Source organism: Engystomops pustulosus, chromosome 1, assembly GCF_040894005.1.
Source record: "Engystomops pustulosus chromosome 1, aEngPut4.maternal, whole genome shotgun sequence".
NCBI classification, from domain to species: Eukaryota; Metazoa; Chordata; class Amphibia; order Anura; family Leptodactylidae; genus Engystomops; species Engystomops pustulosus.
Window position 1 is genome coordinate 271,272,881 of NC_092411.1, and position 16,415 is coordinate 271,289,295.

General features: G+C 43.1%; 1 protein-coding gene across 4 annotated transcripts in view; it reads right to left on the minus strand.

Annotated features, from left to right (window-relative positions):
* Positions 1-7,108: 7,108 nt before the first annotated feature.
* SH3BP2 (SH3 domain binding protein 2) overlaps positions 7,109-16,415 on the minus strand; it is a 71,622-nt gene continuing 62,315 nt past the window's right edge. For 3 of the 4 annotated variants that reach the window (XM_072126188.1, XM_072126189.1, XM_072126186.1), the window contains exons 8-13: positions 15,108-15,726; positions 14,150-14,267; positions 13,992-14,047; positions 12,674-12,752; positions 11,845-11,904; positions 7,109-9,569 (exon numbers count right to left, since the gene is read on the minus strand). In XM_072126188.1, coding sequence (XP_071982289.1) covers positions 9,429-9,569; positions 11,845-11,904; positions 12,674-12,752; positions 13,992-14,047; positions 14,150-14,267; positions 15,108-15,726 — 1,073 coding nt within the window. In that variant the 3' untranslated portion in view covers positions 7,109-9,428. The remainder of the gene's footprint in view (positions 9,570-11,844; positions 11,905-12,673; positions 12,753-13,991; positions 14,048-14,149; positions 14,268-15,107; positions 15,727-16,415) is intronic. The other variant, XM_072126187.1, reaches the window with a different exon arrangement.

Here is a 16,415-nt window from a genome sequence, read left to right on the forward strand (position 1 = left end):
AGAATATATACAATTTATGAAATGGGCATAAAACGTGTTAACGTATAGTCACATGGGACGACACAATGACGTTTATGAAATAGTTTTTTTATTTCATTTTGATCTGCAGTGTATATTTTGATACATCATGGGCCACATTTATCACTTTTGTGCGCCTAAGTGTAGTAGTTGCGCCTAAATTCGGGCGCACTGTTTTGCCAGAATTATCACAAGCTACAACCATCTGTGATAAGTATATTTCCTGCCTCTTATTAATCACTTTACTTTAACACAGTTTAGGCGCAGTTAAGGCGCAATGTTAGATTCAGGCACTTACATGTCATCCTGCTACAAGCTCCTCTCTGCTTCTCCCACAGCCCAGAATGAAGATAACACTCACAGCAGCACCCAGGTGTGTGACACCCTGCACCCAGTGACCTCCTCAGCAGCACCCAGGTGTGTGACACCCAGCACCCAGTGACCTCCTCAGCAGCACCCAGGTGTGTGACACCCTGCACCCAGTTACCTCCTCAGCAGGGGCTTCTCCTGGAGGGGATCCCCCAGTGCTGGTCTCCTGCTGCACCCCTGTAATTCTGCACAATATCCCCCTCAGACACACTGGTGATACTGTGCAGAATTACATGCTGGACACTTGTTTGTAGTACAGGCGGTCCCCTACTTAAGGACACCCGACTTACAGACAACCCATAGTTACAGACGGACCCCTCTGCCCACTGTGACCTCTGGTGAAGCTCTCTGGATGCTTTAAAATAGTCCCAGATTGCAATAATCAGCTTAAAATTGTCTGTAATGAAGCTTTATTGATAATTCTTGGGCCTATTACAGCAAAAAAATTTGAAACTCCAATTGTCCCTGGGGCAAAAAAAAAAAATTGTCGGGAACTACAATGATAAAATATACAGTTTCGACTTACATACAAATTCAACTTAAGAACAAATCTACAGTCCCTATCTTGTACGTAACCCGGGGACTGCCTGTATCTGCAAAATTCTGCAATTCTATTATATGTTCCAGTGTCTGGCTGAGCTTTGCTGCTAGAAATGAGCTCTTCTGCAAAGGGGCTCAGTGCTTTCTTCTCAGATAACGCCACCTTCGGGCTGGAGTGTTTTTGCGCCCGTTGTTGCGCCTAAATGCAAAAGTCGCACGTGATGAATATCATTAGGCGCAGCAAAACATCTGGAATTGAACGATAGATGAGGGAAAGGTGGTTATTTTAGCTGCGCGGCTAACTTGGCGTTTAGTCGCAAAAATGGCGCAAAAACGGTGCCCCTAAACGAAAAAGCGCAAAAACAGCAGAAAAAACAAGTGATAAATGTGGCCCCATGTGTGTTAATGTTTGTATTTGCATTCTAGGGAAAGAGGATGATTAGAAATGTAAGAGGGTTTGGATTTGCACTACAAACAAACAATCTCATTTGACTCGATTAAGATACCTGTTTTCTCCAAAGACCAACAATCACAGTTTTAGAAAATTAAGGAGTAAGTTTTGGGATCAGACGATCTCCAGGTGTTAAAGAGAACCTGCCATAGAAATTAACCCACCCAAAATAAATACTTCATTAAGGAAACCTACCATTTCAAAATGGTCGTTTTTGACCTAAACATACCTTTACCTTGGGGTATGTATGCTCATGCTGGAGGTGGTTAAGGCAGATAAATCCGCAGTTTCACCCCAAAAAATCTATTTTTACACTAATCAAATGACCCCATTCGGCACACCTGTGCCCCTGACACAGGACGCTCGGCGCTTGGTCACGATCATAACAATGCCTGCGCCTTGCATGTGTGAAACTGCTCAACCCAACCAACCAACAACCCTCCCTCCCTCCCTCCCTCCCTCCCTCACTCTCGAGAGCCGGTGACGTCACAGAGCTCTCGGAAAGCACTGGTGCATGCGCACTGTATCTTAATTACACACGGCTGTGCGAAATTAAGATCCAGTGCTTTCCGAGAGCTCTGTGACATCATCGGCTCTTGGGAGAGAGGGTGGGGGAGCAGTTTCACACACGACAGGCGCATGCATCATGTGTCCAGGTTTTTGTCCTGGTCACATGACATGCTGAGAAGAGGCATGAGACATGGGGAGGAATAGATGGGAGGGTCTGAACGGACAGGACACGCCTCCGCTTATCAAGATAATGTAATATATTTTTGACTTTGCTATTTAATGATTGTGGACTCTTTTAGGGAGTTATGGGACTATGCAGATCGGGGCATCCAGGAAGTAGAAGACCCACAATATTCTCCTTCCCTCCACCTCCTTTTTGTGTCTGTTATTTTTCAATAAAGCTTCGGGCCTGTGTAAATTTACTGTGTACCCCTTTTCCCCTACTCCTCCCATTTTTCTTTCTGATTACATTTAATTGAAAATGTATGTTAGTTTCCTAGAGTAGCACTTTATTCTGACAAAGAGTTAGGGTAGGTGCTAAGAGTGTATCCTAATTTATTGTCACGGGTGCTCCTGCGACCCACATCTCACCTCTCCGTGGCAGCCACCGCCACTCCCCCCATCCTCACTCACCTCTCCACACTCCTGCTCCCACCTCGGCTTCCAAGCGCGCGTCCCCGGTCTCTAGGGTGCGCGCCGGCCCCGGATCTTTGCACTATATGCCCTTGAGAAAGCTGTGACCTGTACATTGACCTCCCTTTGTGACACCAGACCTGTTCCCGACTTCGCTCCTTCGCTGCCAGCCCTGAACTCCTGCTCCGTTTTTGACCCTGAAGCTTTGCCGCCTGCCTTGACCTTCTGCCTGTCCCCGACTATGAGATAAGCCTGTCGACTTTGTACCTCGACCCTGGCTGCCACCGCGGACAAGTCACAAGCACCTGTGGAACAACCTGGTGGTACCATGCCACAGCAAGTCTAACCCGCTTTACGCCGGGCTCTGGTGAAAACCGGGTACCACTTAGATTCCGGTCCCAGGTGTCGGCTTGTGTCATCGTCTGCGGTGGTCCAGGGGGTTCACTACAACAGAAGCCTGACAGTGTGCTTTGTACAAAGCCCACCAAAGCTTACATGTCAGGCTGCAGGGGGAGTGGACCCACTGGACCACTGCAGACGATGACGTAAGTGTGGAGGGGTTCACTCGGTCACTTATCACTAGACTTTTCAATTGAATATGCCATGGGCAACTAGAAATATTCTGACTTTCAGACAGCTTGATAAATCTGCCCCATTATGTTATGTCCTATTTTCACATGCGATTTTTACAGCTCTTTGTTACTTTTTTAAAACAAGTGCGTGAAAAAATGACCGCACTAGGATGACACCCTTCAATTTTTGAGGTAACAATTTGCTTAAATAAGCGAGTTTCATGCATGATTTGGATTAGAGTAGTGTCTGCTGTATCTGGTACTGGGATAAACATCTGATGTGTGCATAGCACAAAAGGCAATCAATGTTTTAGACTACTGTCTGATGTTTCTTTTCAGTAGTTTACCTTTACAAAAAAGGGAAGAATTTTTTTTTTGCATAATTTCTTTTCTCCACTAGAGGTCGCCAGAGTACCATAGTTTAATTAAAGAGATCGGCCACTTTTATATAAATCTATTCCATTAGACAGGTCTCTGCATGTGTATGTTTCTGTGTCTTTGCCTCCTTTGAAAGCTTCAGCCTTTCCCTGTTCTCACCATGCTGCCATATATACATGTATATATATATATATATGTATATATGTAGCAGGCCTCTTTCTGCTCTAAGCCATTCTTATTGCGCCTCTCACTGTGTCTTTCTTCTCACATTCCGTTTGTCCTCATTGACAGAGATAGGAAGAGAGGATGGGGAGGGAGCATGATGAGTCATAACTCTCTTACTACAGTTTCTTCTATTCAGCAGAGCCCAGAGATGTAAACAAAGAAGCATAGAGGGTCTGCAGACAGCACAAAAGTAAGTCTAAGGACTGCTGAGTCACTTGATGAATGTTCAGGGATTATCCACAAGGCAATAAAGGCACGTGGCACTTATGTAAAAGATTGGCCATCTCCTTTAAACTTATTAGAAATTCACAATCATTCACATTTTGCAGATACAATTTGCTATCAAAATGAATACTGTGATTCCAATGAATTTAGGTTTTACCAGCACAATGATGTTTTTGGCTTCTCTAAGAGCATAAGATGATGAGATCAAAAGAGATAATGTCAGGCTCCTGTAGTACCTTAGGTGGTAGCTTATCAGGTCTTATTCTAACATGCCCATCATCTTCTAGGAAAGAGAGACCCACATACACTTAGGATGGATCTACAACATCCTCCCATCAGGGCCTGACCATTAGGTGCGGAGGCAGCTGGATTCCCCTGGTACCTGAACATCTGGCTTTGGCGTGACCTAGCAATAGACTTATCATGGTGGCTTGGTCCAGTACTTCTGGTTCTGTACTTCAGTGTCGTATGAGCCCGTATATGTTTTTCATCCGTATGCACACGTACTGCACTGTATGTCACCGTATCTGTATAACTCCGTATAGCTTTTGGTCTTCCTAGATACAAAACGTATATATCTGGCAGGATAAGTATGACACCCATATTTTATAAGTTCCCATAGACTTCATTGGGGCCTACGGCCACAAGAAAGTGAGAAAATAGGACATGCTGTTTATATGGCTCACATGCGTTACGGTATAGTGACAAATACGGCCATTCAATGTATGACCGTATTGCCCATAGGAATGAATGGTAACGTATTCTGCCCATATATACGGCAGTTTGCGTTTGGTCGTGTGAATGCAGCCTAAGATGGAAGATTTTCCCTGCAGCACTCCTGGTGTGTGTGTTTGGGATCCCTGGGTAGATGGTAGAGGGGAGGCCCATGATGTTAGCGGCAGCCAGGGATCACATGCGAAGACGGAATATTGAAGATCAATTTACAGTCTCTTTATTCCAGAACTTCAGCGCAGCAAATGTTTGGATGTAGTCTGGTAGAGAAGCTCACAGACCAGATTAGGGAACTTGGGGCTGGAGAAGGTAGGAGCTGATTGGGCAGAAAGGTTAAGATAGGCTCTGTATAGATGGAAGGAGGTCTGATAGAAGAGGATTGCCCTCAGGGAAGAGAGCAGCAGAGAGCTCGTGTCTGTAGACCTTGTATCCTCTCAGGACACTTTCTCAGAACGCTGAGGAACTCTCTGGAACACCAGCCAGAGGGAGTAGATAAAATCTCCACTCAGGGTGGGGTTTTAGGCAAACACCAATTATTAATGTATTGTGACTCTATTGCCTTTAGGTTTATTGGCCCCCAATTTCTCATTTCCAGCAATGACACTTTCCTTGAATAATTCCCTCTTGTCCATGAAGCTGCATGTAGCATATTGCATCTGTCAGCTCCCTCTTCCCTGTAGCTCCCTCTTCCTCCTCCTGTTTCTCCTTCTACATGCTGCTTTCAGCTGACAGGCAGCAGGGGGCAGACTTCAAACAGTCATATCTTCTGAACATTTCTGATGTCATTTTAAAGCAGAGAATCTCCACTTAACTATTCCATAAATATTGTGTTTTTAGGTGCCACAGAAACAGGGAAAGTTCCAGTTATAGTCAAGAATCAAGCTGCATATGAAATTTGGCTGTTGAAGTAAAAGACAGGATGCTTCACTTTACATATCAGGAAAGCGTAGAAGAACTTTTAATAGATGTATATTAGTAATTTACCAAACATCCAACCCTCCACACCTTACACGCCTATTACAAAAACATGAGGTAAAGTTGCCAAACCCTTTAAGAGAATATTTCTGTTGCACCTTAGGGTTTACCTTCTAGAATGGTGTTCCATACAGGAGAGAAGGTGTGTCCTAATGTACAGATGTACAGTCAATGCACATACTATGGGAAGGAAGTACAGACATGCAGATTTAGGAACATGCAGCATTCAATATGTTTACTAGGCGTCGTATTGGGGGGGGGGGGATTTTTGACCAACTTCCTATTTTATCTTGCTAAATAGGAAGAATAACTACAATAAATGTCCCAGACAACACTTTCAGGTTCCTTAATACACCTTTGCATTTCCTCTCTTAGTATCTGTCCGGTTCTTACAAAGTACCCAGGCTTTAATTCTATTTGTGAATAGGATTTATTGGCTTGAAAATATCACAGCATCCAGAAAGTAATCCAGAAGTGACCATTGCTTATGTATATGCATATAAAGCAGCGGTGTTGTTCCTATGTCACGGGTGCCAGAAGTGGCACTTAGAGCCCTCTCTGTGGGTACTCAAGCCATCAGCACAGGTACTCAAGCCATCAGAGTCTCAGAGATGGGAACCCCACAGATCTCGAGGACGGGGGTCTGCTGTACCCCTATTAAGCTCCAGAGCGCCACATTCAGCAATATTTGTCAGCGCCATAGAGATGAATAAAGCAGCCGGCGCATGCACGACTGGCTCACTTTTCATCTAGAACAGTGATGGCAAACCTTTTAGACACAGAGTGCCCAAACTACAACCAAAACACATTGGCACATATTTTTCACAAAGTGCCAATGTGTCAATTTAAGCAGTAACGTATTACTCACAGTCACAGGTTTAAAGTATATAGGCACCTGATGTCACCAATACAGTAGAAAGAAGAAGTTTGGATTATCATTGTAGCTTCCTTCTAGGGTCCTGGGCTGTCTGGGACTGCAAGAGGCCTTGAGTCCTGTCTGGCTCCCATAACTAAGACCCCCACCAATAAGCAAGGTAGGCCCTAACTTACTATTACAGGAGAACCCCTTTGAAGAGGTTGGCCACTTTTTTTTGCCCTAAAAATAATCCCTGAATGTTCAAGTGATTCTGCAGTCCTGCTACTCTCTTTAGTGCTGCCTGCAAACTCTACATGGATCTTTGTTTACATGTCTGAGCTCTACTGAATAGGAGGAGCTATAGCAGGAGATTATGACTCTCCCGCTCCTTCCCCCTTCCATCTCCCTGTGTACATGGCTCATCCTGTTCCCTCCCCTCTCCCTTATACATGTCTTATGGAAGACATTTATTAAAAAGTGTCCAACCCCTTTGACTTGTTTTGTAATCGAACTTTACAAATTTCTGATGACATCCAGACCCATCCATCCCTTGTCTTGTACCTTCATGTATGCGGTATAAACTACCACTATTACACATTGCACATGACAAAACACAAGACAAAGTTTCATATAAACAAATAATTTGGTCAATCTTTCAAAGAACTCCAAGACGACACAGATTGCTAGAAGTATAACGTTATTTTAAATTAAAAATGGCAGAAAATTATAATTTACAAAAACACATATTTTCTTCTTGTAGTGTACAATAAACATCTATGAGACACATTAAAAACAAGAAACTCTGTCTCTGTCTGTAACTTTTACAATGATGATACAGCACATGTATACAACAAACAGCTAGGCTACCGAGAATGACGTGAGTTTTTGATGTAGAGTTGGATGTGAACTATTTTAAGGGTGGCCATATAAAACTACTAATTAGGGACTGACTCTTATATTTAGGCCTCATGCACAAAACAACTATTTTTGTGTCCCTGATTGCGGCCACATCATGGCACCACTGCATGCTATTACACCTGGTCGTGGGACAACATGACTGAGCCGCAGGGCTGCTCCCCAAAATATAGGGCAGGTCCTATCCCTGACTTGATCTGCAGAATGTCCGATCAGCTTCCTATGGAGAGTTGAGGGGTGAGCAGCACTCCACCCCCCTTCTACACCCATACAAAAATAAGCCCCAAACCTGGTGTACATGAGAACTCCAGGGTATGTGAATTTATGCAATCCGGAATTGAGTCAAGTGCACTCAGATTTTAATTCAAGAAATGAAACTAAATAGCACAAAAATTTGTAAAGTCCAATAGTTCAGAGAACTTATTGAAGGGGGTTAACCCCAAATAATAAATTTTAGCAAGGAAAGTAAAGTACCCCTTATTGTACTAACCCTGATAAACTTTACCTTTCTACTCATAGGATCCACCGATTTCAGAGCTTCCTGTGTCCTGCAGTAGATCGGCGGGGGAGGACGGGGCCCTCAGTACTGTATGCACAACCTCTCCGGGAACGCCACTCATGTCATTTGAGGGGTTTGCAGCTATCCTCCAAACAGTGACGTCATAGGAAGTCCCGAAAGCGTCTACCGGCGGGTCACGTGACCCTTGGCTTCTACACACAGGGAGTTACGTATATCATAGGAGGAATCTACTGTTCCCTCTGGGCTTGCAGCAGGACTTCAGCTGTTGGGCCTTATTTTACAATCTGTACTAGGACCCCCCTCTAACTATAATATATAATTTATATCAGTTGTTTATTTAAATTGGGAAAAGGTACCTCATAGGTCCCCCTAAGGCTCTTGGGCAACTTCTGCACTCCCTCAAGTTACACTTATGTTTATTCGTAGCCTCTGTAGGGCACATATATTTTTATAGGAGCTATATACACAAATTATGTTGGCATCAGGGCCGGTTTTAGACAAAGTGGTGTCTGTAACAAAATGGGGCCCCCAAAATAAAACTATTTTATGAACGGTCATTCAGTAAGAGGCTCTTTTAGCCCTACACAATAATAACACTTCATAGTTATTAACAGTAGCAAGGTAAGGTAATGTGTAATATGGGTCGGTAGTAGGATTAGAGATTGACGATAGAAGATAAATATGAAAGATGATATAGATCTATAGATAGATGATAGATTTATAGATAGATAAATGTAAAGTAGATTAGCTAGATAGATGATAGAAGTTAGATGCATAGATAGATAATATTAAAGGAGCAATACATGCACTGTACAAAAGTCCACATGCAGGGGCCCCCTTTAGGACAGGGGGGCTTGGGCAAATGCCCAGTTTGCCACCCCATTACACTGGCCCTGGTTGGCATAATTTAATTTAAATACACTGGTACAATAAAGACAATTGCAAAAGTAAGCTTTAACATTAGCTGAGATGAGTAAAAAAAAATATTCAGACAAGTTTTGTAAATATCCTAACAGTTTTCAGTACTGATGTATGGAAATAATATATAAGACCCAAGTATCCAAGTATTTTCCATAAAGCCATTTTTCCTGAAAAGCATCATTGCGTAAAGGCATGAAATATACTGAATATTGGTTGACCATGTTTCTATAATCTGTTACATTTCTCCATGGCTTCGGAATGGACATCCTCTCTCCAGAATCCATCTTCACCGGCTATTCCGCTATGCGAGCTTCTGTCTTTCTTTTTCATTAGAAGGAAGTAACACATTCCCAAGGAAGTAGTCACGGCAGGAGTTAGATATTAGCAGGATGAATCAAAGTTCTTCGGAACGTATGTTCAAGCTTGAGTCATGGATCACATGTACTACTTGAAGGTGGACAAATGGCCCACCCGGTACATACACCACGAAAGGTATTCTGACATTCGAACCGTCAAAGCTTGCCCATATCTCTAGATTCTGATGTCATTATTATGCATCCAAGGTAAAGTCTGATGTTCTTATTGCTGTCACCTGGGGTTACTGGGGCTGCCGTACGCATATTGTAGAACTAGTGTTTCGTGACTGGGTAATGTGTTCGCATAGTAGTGTTCAACCAGCGAAGCGATGTCTTGGAACAAGCTTTCTGCCTCAAGGTAAATATAGTTGTCCTATAGTAAGAAAGAATACATATATATTTATATACATATATAAAGAGAAAGATACTAGATAATATTTTTATTGCATACTATAGAGAGGTTTGTAGGTTAAAGGGATCCTACATCCCAGATTCTACCTATAAAGGTAGAACGGGTGGTAGGTGGATGAATGGGACGTGAGGATAGCCCTTTTTTGGGCTAATCCTCACGTCCCAGCTATCTTTTAGAAAACTTTAATGATGGCATATGTACATTTTTTTATGCGGCTACTGGGGCGTGGAGTAGCCGGACATGAGGCTACTAGTCGCGGCTACTCCACACCCCAGTAGCCACGTTACTCCGCCTACCATTTAATCTTCGGCGCGCAGCTCCTCGTATCTGCGCGCCCTCGTCCTAGTCCCCGGCGTTCTGCGCATGCGCAGAACACAGGCGTTCGGCTGCGCGGCCGCGGCTCCGAGGCCGGAGCTACTGCGCATGCGCAGAAGGCCGCAGATGCCGGGGGACTCGGACGAGGGCGCGCAGCTATGCGGAGCTGCGCGCCGAAGATTAAATGGTAGGCGGAGTAACGTGGCTACCGGGGCGTGGAGTAGCCGCGACGTGTAGCCTCATGTCCAGCTACTCCACGCCCCAGTAGCCGCATAAAAAATTTTACATATGCCATCATTAAAGTTTTCTAAAAATAGCCGGGACGTGAGGATTAGCCCAAAAAAGGGCTATCCTCACGTCCCATTCATCCACCTTCCACCCGTTCTACCTTTATAGGTAGAATCGGGGTGGTAGGTTCCCTTTTAAAAATACTAATGACATAAAACCCTTTAAAAGTGCTTGTCCCAGTTATTTCAGTTATCCTGTTGATAGCAGATAACAAGGGGATCGATGAAGCGTCAGCTGCTGGGACCCACACTGATCAGAAGAACGGGAGCGCCTCGATGCTGAGAATGGGGATCCCAATCTCAAAAAATAGCTGGAGCAGCAGGACAAGCATGTGTCCTGCTGCTCCATCCAGTTGTATGGAAGTGTCGTAAATTGCAAGGCGCTCAGATATCAACCCCTCCCATTGATAGTGAATGGAGTGACAGGGGGCTTAAAAAATGTTCTCGTGATTGAGGGTCCTAGTAGGGGGAAACTCATCAATCACCTTGTTATCTTTACTTTGTTATCTCCATTCAGGGTAAAGGGATAATTGTTAACCCGGCAGAAAATTGGTTTTATTCTTCAAACCTTTTGGGCTTGCCTAGAATACTTTACCTTTTTCAGACAATTCCCCTATCAGTCCCAAAACTGTTCTTTGGTAAGCTCACAGGTATCTCAAACCGTTTCTTATGGTCTTCCTCATATCCTAGGTTAGCTAAATCGACACTGACCCGAAGGAAACTACAGGGAGTAACTTCCTTGCTTCCTCCCTGGCTTGTGTATTAGACCAGTTCCACCACAGTTAGGATAAGTTTATCTAGAAGGTCAATTATCCCCATCTCCCTTAACGACTCTACAGTGGCCTACAGCAGACACTTTCTTCACTCACCCCTAACATAAGTTACCCTGTTTGGCCTCCTAGGTACTAAAAACATTGAAGAACTTTTTGGACCAAGGGTTTACTCCTCATGGCACCATGTTCCCGATTTCTGACAATTCTGACTTTCCCTCAGGGCAATTCTCCCGTCTTCCTCTCCCAAGGTCGCAACAACCTCTTCTATTAATGTCACTTCTCCTTGATGATACCCTCAACTGTAACATTTCTATCATTCCTGCAAATCTCTGGATAAGTTCTTCTCACCAGATGAATGGCTCAAAACCTTAGAACTTGATGTAGATATTTGCAACACTGGAGAAACAAACCTCTTGTGGGGTCCATGGGTGACATTCTGCCAGTCTCCCAATTTTTTTTACCTTTTCCTGAACCCAGCTCCTATTTACTACTTGGTCTCATCATTAGCTAGGTCATTCGATGTCTACCCCTTCCCCCCCATACTTTCCCAAATATGACTTGCCCATTGAGCCCATTACTCTATAACTGTTCGGTTATTATGCCATATTTTACACTCTTAGTTGTCTTACTAGAGTCAAGCCTTATTAAGGTAGGTTTTGTTTTGGGTTTATGCCAGCCAGTGCTTATACTGCTGTTTGTTTCACTATGCATCACCAGTTGTATGATGACTACGTGTATGTTACATCTGCTTAACATTTCTTGTTACTTCTCTTTAACTCATTTTAAAGTTGATCAATAAACATAGATATAGATACAGAGATACTGACTTATTGGCAAATAAACATAAAAAAATCAACAAACCTTTTGAAAAATTCGGTAGTTTCTTAACTTTGATTCCAGTTTATCCCATACAACCAGGACCTTTAAAAAGCAGAAATTTGCATTGTTTATAAAAGTACATCACATTAAAGGTGTATTAATTGCCCAAAAAGTCACCATATGAAGGTCATTGTTCAGAGTGGGTGGCTTCTTTGCACGAGTTACTGGGGTGGGACTTGTGCTGCTTGACAGTATCTTAATATAGAGAGCTGCTAGACAGTATCTCAATAAAGGTGGAATCTTGACAGTACAATAATTAATTAGGGGTCTACAGAACTTTAATCCCCTCTGGTATATATTTATGTGTATGGTATATTCATTGCTGGCATATATTTATTTGTGTGTTGTATTCATTGCTGGTATATATTTATGTGTGTGGTAATTCATTGCCTGTATATATACGTAGGTGTGTGGTCATTCATTGCTGGTATACATTTATGTGAGTGGTTATTCACTGCTCTCATATTTTCAGTATTTTACAGGTTTGTGGGGTAGAGTTATATATAAATGCATATATATCGGCACCTCTATTTGAGTATGATGCTCTGAGTATATATGTGTGTATATGTTTATGTAACATATATACACATTTTCTCAAGTGTAATGTGTGGAATAGGAGAGGAAGCAAGTGTTCACTTATCAAGGGTCCAAATAAAACTTTGCACAGGGGCTCACTGTAGTCTTGCTATCTTATGAACAGTCTATAATAATTTCCCTGACCCACAGGAAACAGGAAATTGCTGTGAAAATAACAAGCAGAAACTGAAAGCTTAAACTAAACAGCTTATTCTGTATTCAGCTCCAGGGTTACCTTTCCGGCCTTTGCAGAGTTTCTGATGCAGAAAAGTCCATTGAGGGGGCTTCCTCTGGCATCTGTCGCTTTGAACATCCTGAAATAACAATACTCTCATTTATCTCCAGTGTAACAGGACAAGGCTATCATCCCATGTGCTGGCTGTGCAGAAATATTTTTGGCATCACAGCAGGAGTCAACTTTGCTTTGCTTATATACATTAGTATATTTAGGATATGGGGAGATCTTTCATCGGAGGAAAGGGTCTTAACAATGTAAAGTGACCCATTGCTTTATACATATACAATGTACAGGAGAACAAAGTAGCATACAGTGCCCGACTTATATACTAGAGGAGGAACTTATTGTCAATGTTATTGGAGTTTTTGAAGTTTTCTAAGGAACATGATCCAATCCAGATGTATTCTTTAGCTTCATCATACTTTATCATTATACAGACAGTCCCCTACTTAAGGACACCTGACTTACAGACGACCCCTAGTTAAAGACGGACCCCTCTGCCCACTGTGACCTCTGGTGAAGCTCTCTGGAAGCTTTACTATAGTCCCAGACTGCAATGATCAGCTGTAAGGTGTCTGTAATGAAGCTTTATTTGATAATCCTTGGTCCCACTACAGCAAAAAATTTTGAAACTCCAATTGTCACTGGGGCAAGAAAAAATTTGGTCTGGATCTACAATTATAAAATCTTGTACGTAACCCGGGGACCGCCTGTAGTCCCCTTATCCAAGGCTTATTAACCATCTCCTATTGGGAACTATCCAGGGACAACACAGTAATGCCTGGGCCAACATCAAAATCCTAAATATATTTTAGGTCTCACGAACCCGGGAAACCTTTGGGTAGTGGCCAACCCAGGATAGCCCAACCCCCCTCCACCCCCATCGACTGGCCCTACATCAATTGCATGGATCATATATACACCCTGGACTTTATGGACCAACCAAGAAGAGCAAAGGAACAGTACATCAGGGATGTGACAACCTAGGATGATGATGTGACCACACTCTTGGGTTCAATGCAGATAGCAGAAGACCTTGTGAGTTCCTGGAGTTGGAACAACATCCTACGTTATCACATGTCTCATGAAGACTTCCGTCACTTGGAGCGTTGGATACTAAGAAAATCATCTCAAGCATTATTGGTGCGGTATGTCTTTGCTTTTCTTGGATGGGAAGTGGACAACCCACCAGGGACATGTACCGAAGATTGGAAATTATGCCACCTAAAAACCCCCGTATTGCGAAGTTCAAAGAAAATATATTGATTTTACTATGTAATATAATAGTATAAGACAGTTAATATGGTAAAATTACCTTTCAACATCTAAAGAATCACATGTATCCACAAAGAGTGAAGGGGGCAGAGGGACCTGGGACGGAAAAGAATAGATTACATCAGGAGATCTCCATATAAAGTTGATATAATGTTTCTACAGCTGAGATTTTCGAACAATTATTGGGATATCACTTACCTTTTCATAGTCATCATCGCTGTCGCTTTTGTCATCCAACTTTCTGTGTGGTCTTGCTGGAAGAACCGGGATTTCTATATTGATATCTTTAAAACTTCTCCCATCGGGAGGCGATCTCCTGGAGCAAGACAGAAAATAAACTATTTGTGAACTGAACATTAGGCAACAATTGATGTGCACCAAAGGGATCTGGGTGGTTGGAACTTTAATATGAAAAGATAGATAAGAAACCATCTGATATATCTAATGATGCTGTTATCGTGAGGCCTGTGGCTAGATGTGCTACTTTTCATACCCTCAAACATCACCTCTGCACCTTGTGTGCTGAATTTACTTTAGACATGAAGGGGCTCATTTACTAAGGGTCCGAATCACTCATTTCCGTCGGGTTTCCAGAATTTTTCAGATTTTTGCTGAATTGCCCCGGGTATTTGGCGCATGCTATCGGATTGTGTCTCATCGGCGCCGTCATTCACGCGATCGGCGGGGCGTGGCCGTCGGACAACCCAACGGATTCGGAAAAACTGCAAAATTAAAAAAAAAATTTGTGTCGCAAAATCAGCACTTACATGCACCAGGACGAAGAAGGTGAACTCCGGCGGACTTCGGCGCAGCAGCGACACCTGGTGGATATCGGGCGCAGGATCTTAGTGAATGCCGGCAGAACCCGAATCCTCGTCGGAGAACGCGTCGCTGGATCGCGACTGGACCGGGTAAGTAAATGTGCCCCGAAGAGTCAACACATCTTGTTCCCTAAATCCTGACCCAAATCCTGTTTTGTAGACACCCAATGGTTTCTTCATACCCACAGAATTACAGAGGGGGGTTATTTATTTGATTTCCTGGGTGAGGAGGTGCTTTAAATAATCATTTTTTCCCATTTCACAGCTATATACATGGTTAGAGATTGACTTGTTGATAACCACGTAGCAAACATCATATCATGCTCTATACTTACAGTTCTGGTGACAATCTTGGTCTGTCCACTCTTGGCGGTGGCTTTATAAGAGGAGGAAGTTTGTTGGAGAAGGTAGGTGACTTGCTAGGTGTAGGTTTTATCATAGTGGGTGAAACTTCCTCTGGTGATTTCATAGAGTCACTTAACGTTCTAGGTTTTCTTGGAACCGGTGGAACAAAGTTGTTTAGCTTTCTAGAAATCGTGGGAGGTTTTGGTGGTAGAACTTGAGCCTTGATAAAGTTAGGCTTCTCGGGTACAGGAGGAGTTGTGCTGAACCTGTTGGTGAGTTCTTCCTTGAATTTTGGGTTATTTCCCATTAGTGGGGACTTGTTTCCACCCTGTGTTTCCCTAGACTGGTGAACTGGTGGCTGTGGTGGTATAGGTGGTGGTGGTTTTTTGGAAATGCTACCAGGGTAGAGGAGATGATCTTTCTTGAGATCTTTTCCAGTTTTGTCAGTGGGGCTTTCTAATCCATCAGGAGCTTTGTAAACAGGAGGGAAAACAGGGACAGGGGGTTTGTAACTGTCACTACTTTTCCTTGGATATGTGCGAGAAGGAGGAGAAGGAGGTTTTGAAACAACTTCCGGAATCGGTGGTGGTGGATAGCTTGGTGCACTGTCTGTTGAAGAAGAGGAAATTAATTAACAACATCAAATCAATATAAAGTTCCTATAAATAGTTTTGTAGAAGTAGTGTGCCGCATGACCAAGAACCACGCATAGTTCTTCAATACAAATCTTAGTCATAGAAGATGCATTGCAAAAACAATGGGAGATACATAGTGTATTTTTCGGACTACAAGGCGCACAAAAAATCCTTTGATTTTCTCAGAAATTAAAAGGTGCGCCTTATAGTCCAGTGCGCCTTATATATGAACCTTACTTACAGACAACAGCTGCCTTGAGCTGTGCACAGGTCTGCCACCTGCTGGTCATTCATCCTTATAATCAGGTGCGCCTTATAATCCGGTGCGCCTTATATATGAACCTAGACGTTTTAGCAGGCATTTATTGATGGTGAGCCTTATACGCCGGTGCGCCTTATAGTCCGAAAAATACACTAAGTCAACATTGCAGCCAATTTTTGTTTTGCTGTTAGTGCCCCACACACCACGGGTGGAGGCAAACGGATGGAATCGGGGAAAAGGGCGGGGCCTAAGTTATAAAACTCTCTGCTTGAAAATGTCGGAGTCTGCTGCTTTTTAGGCCAGGTTTGGTTTGGTCTAAATAAGTCAAGCCTGGAGGAAAGCAGGAGACAACGGAAGACCACCATGTTAGATTTAGGCCGGAGTCTCTTAGTAAATCCTGA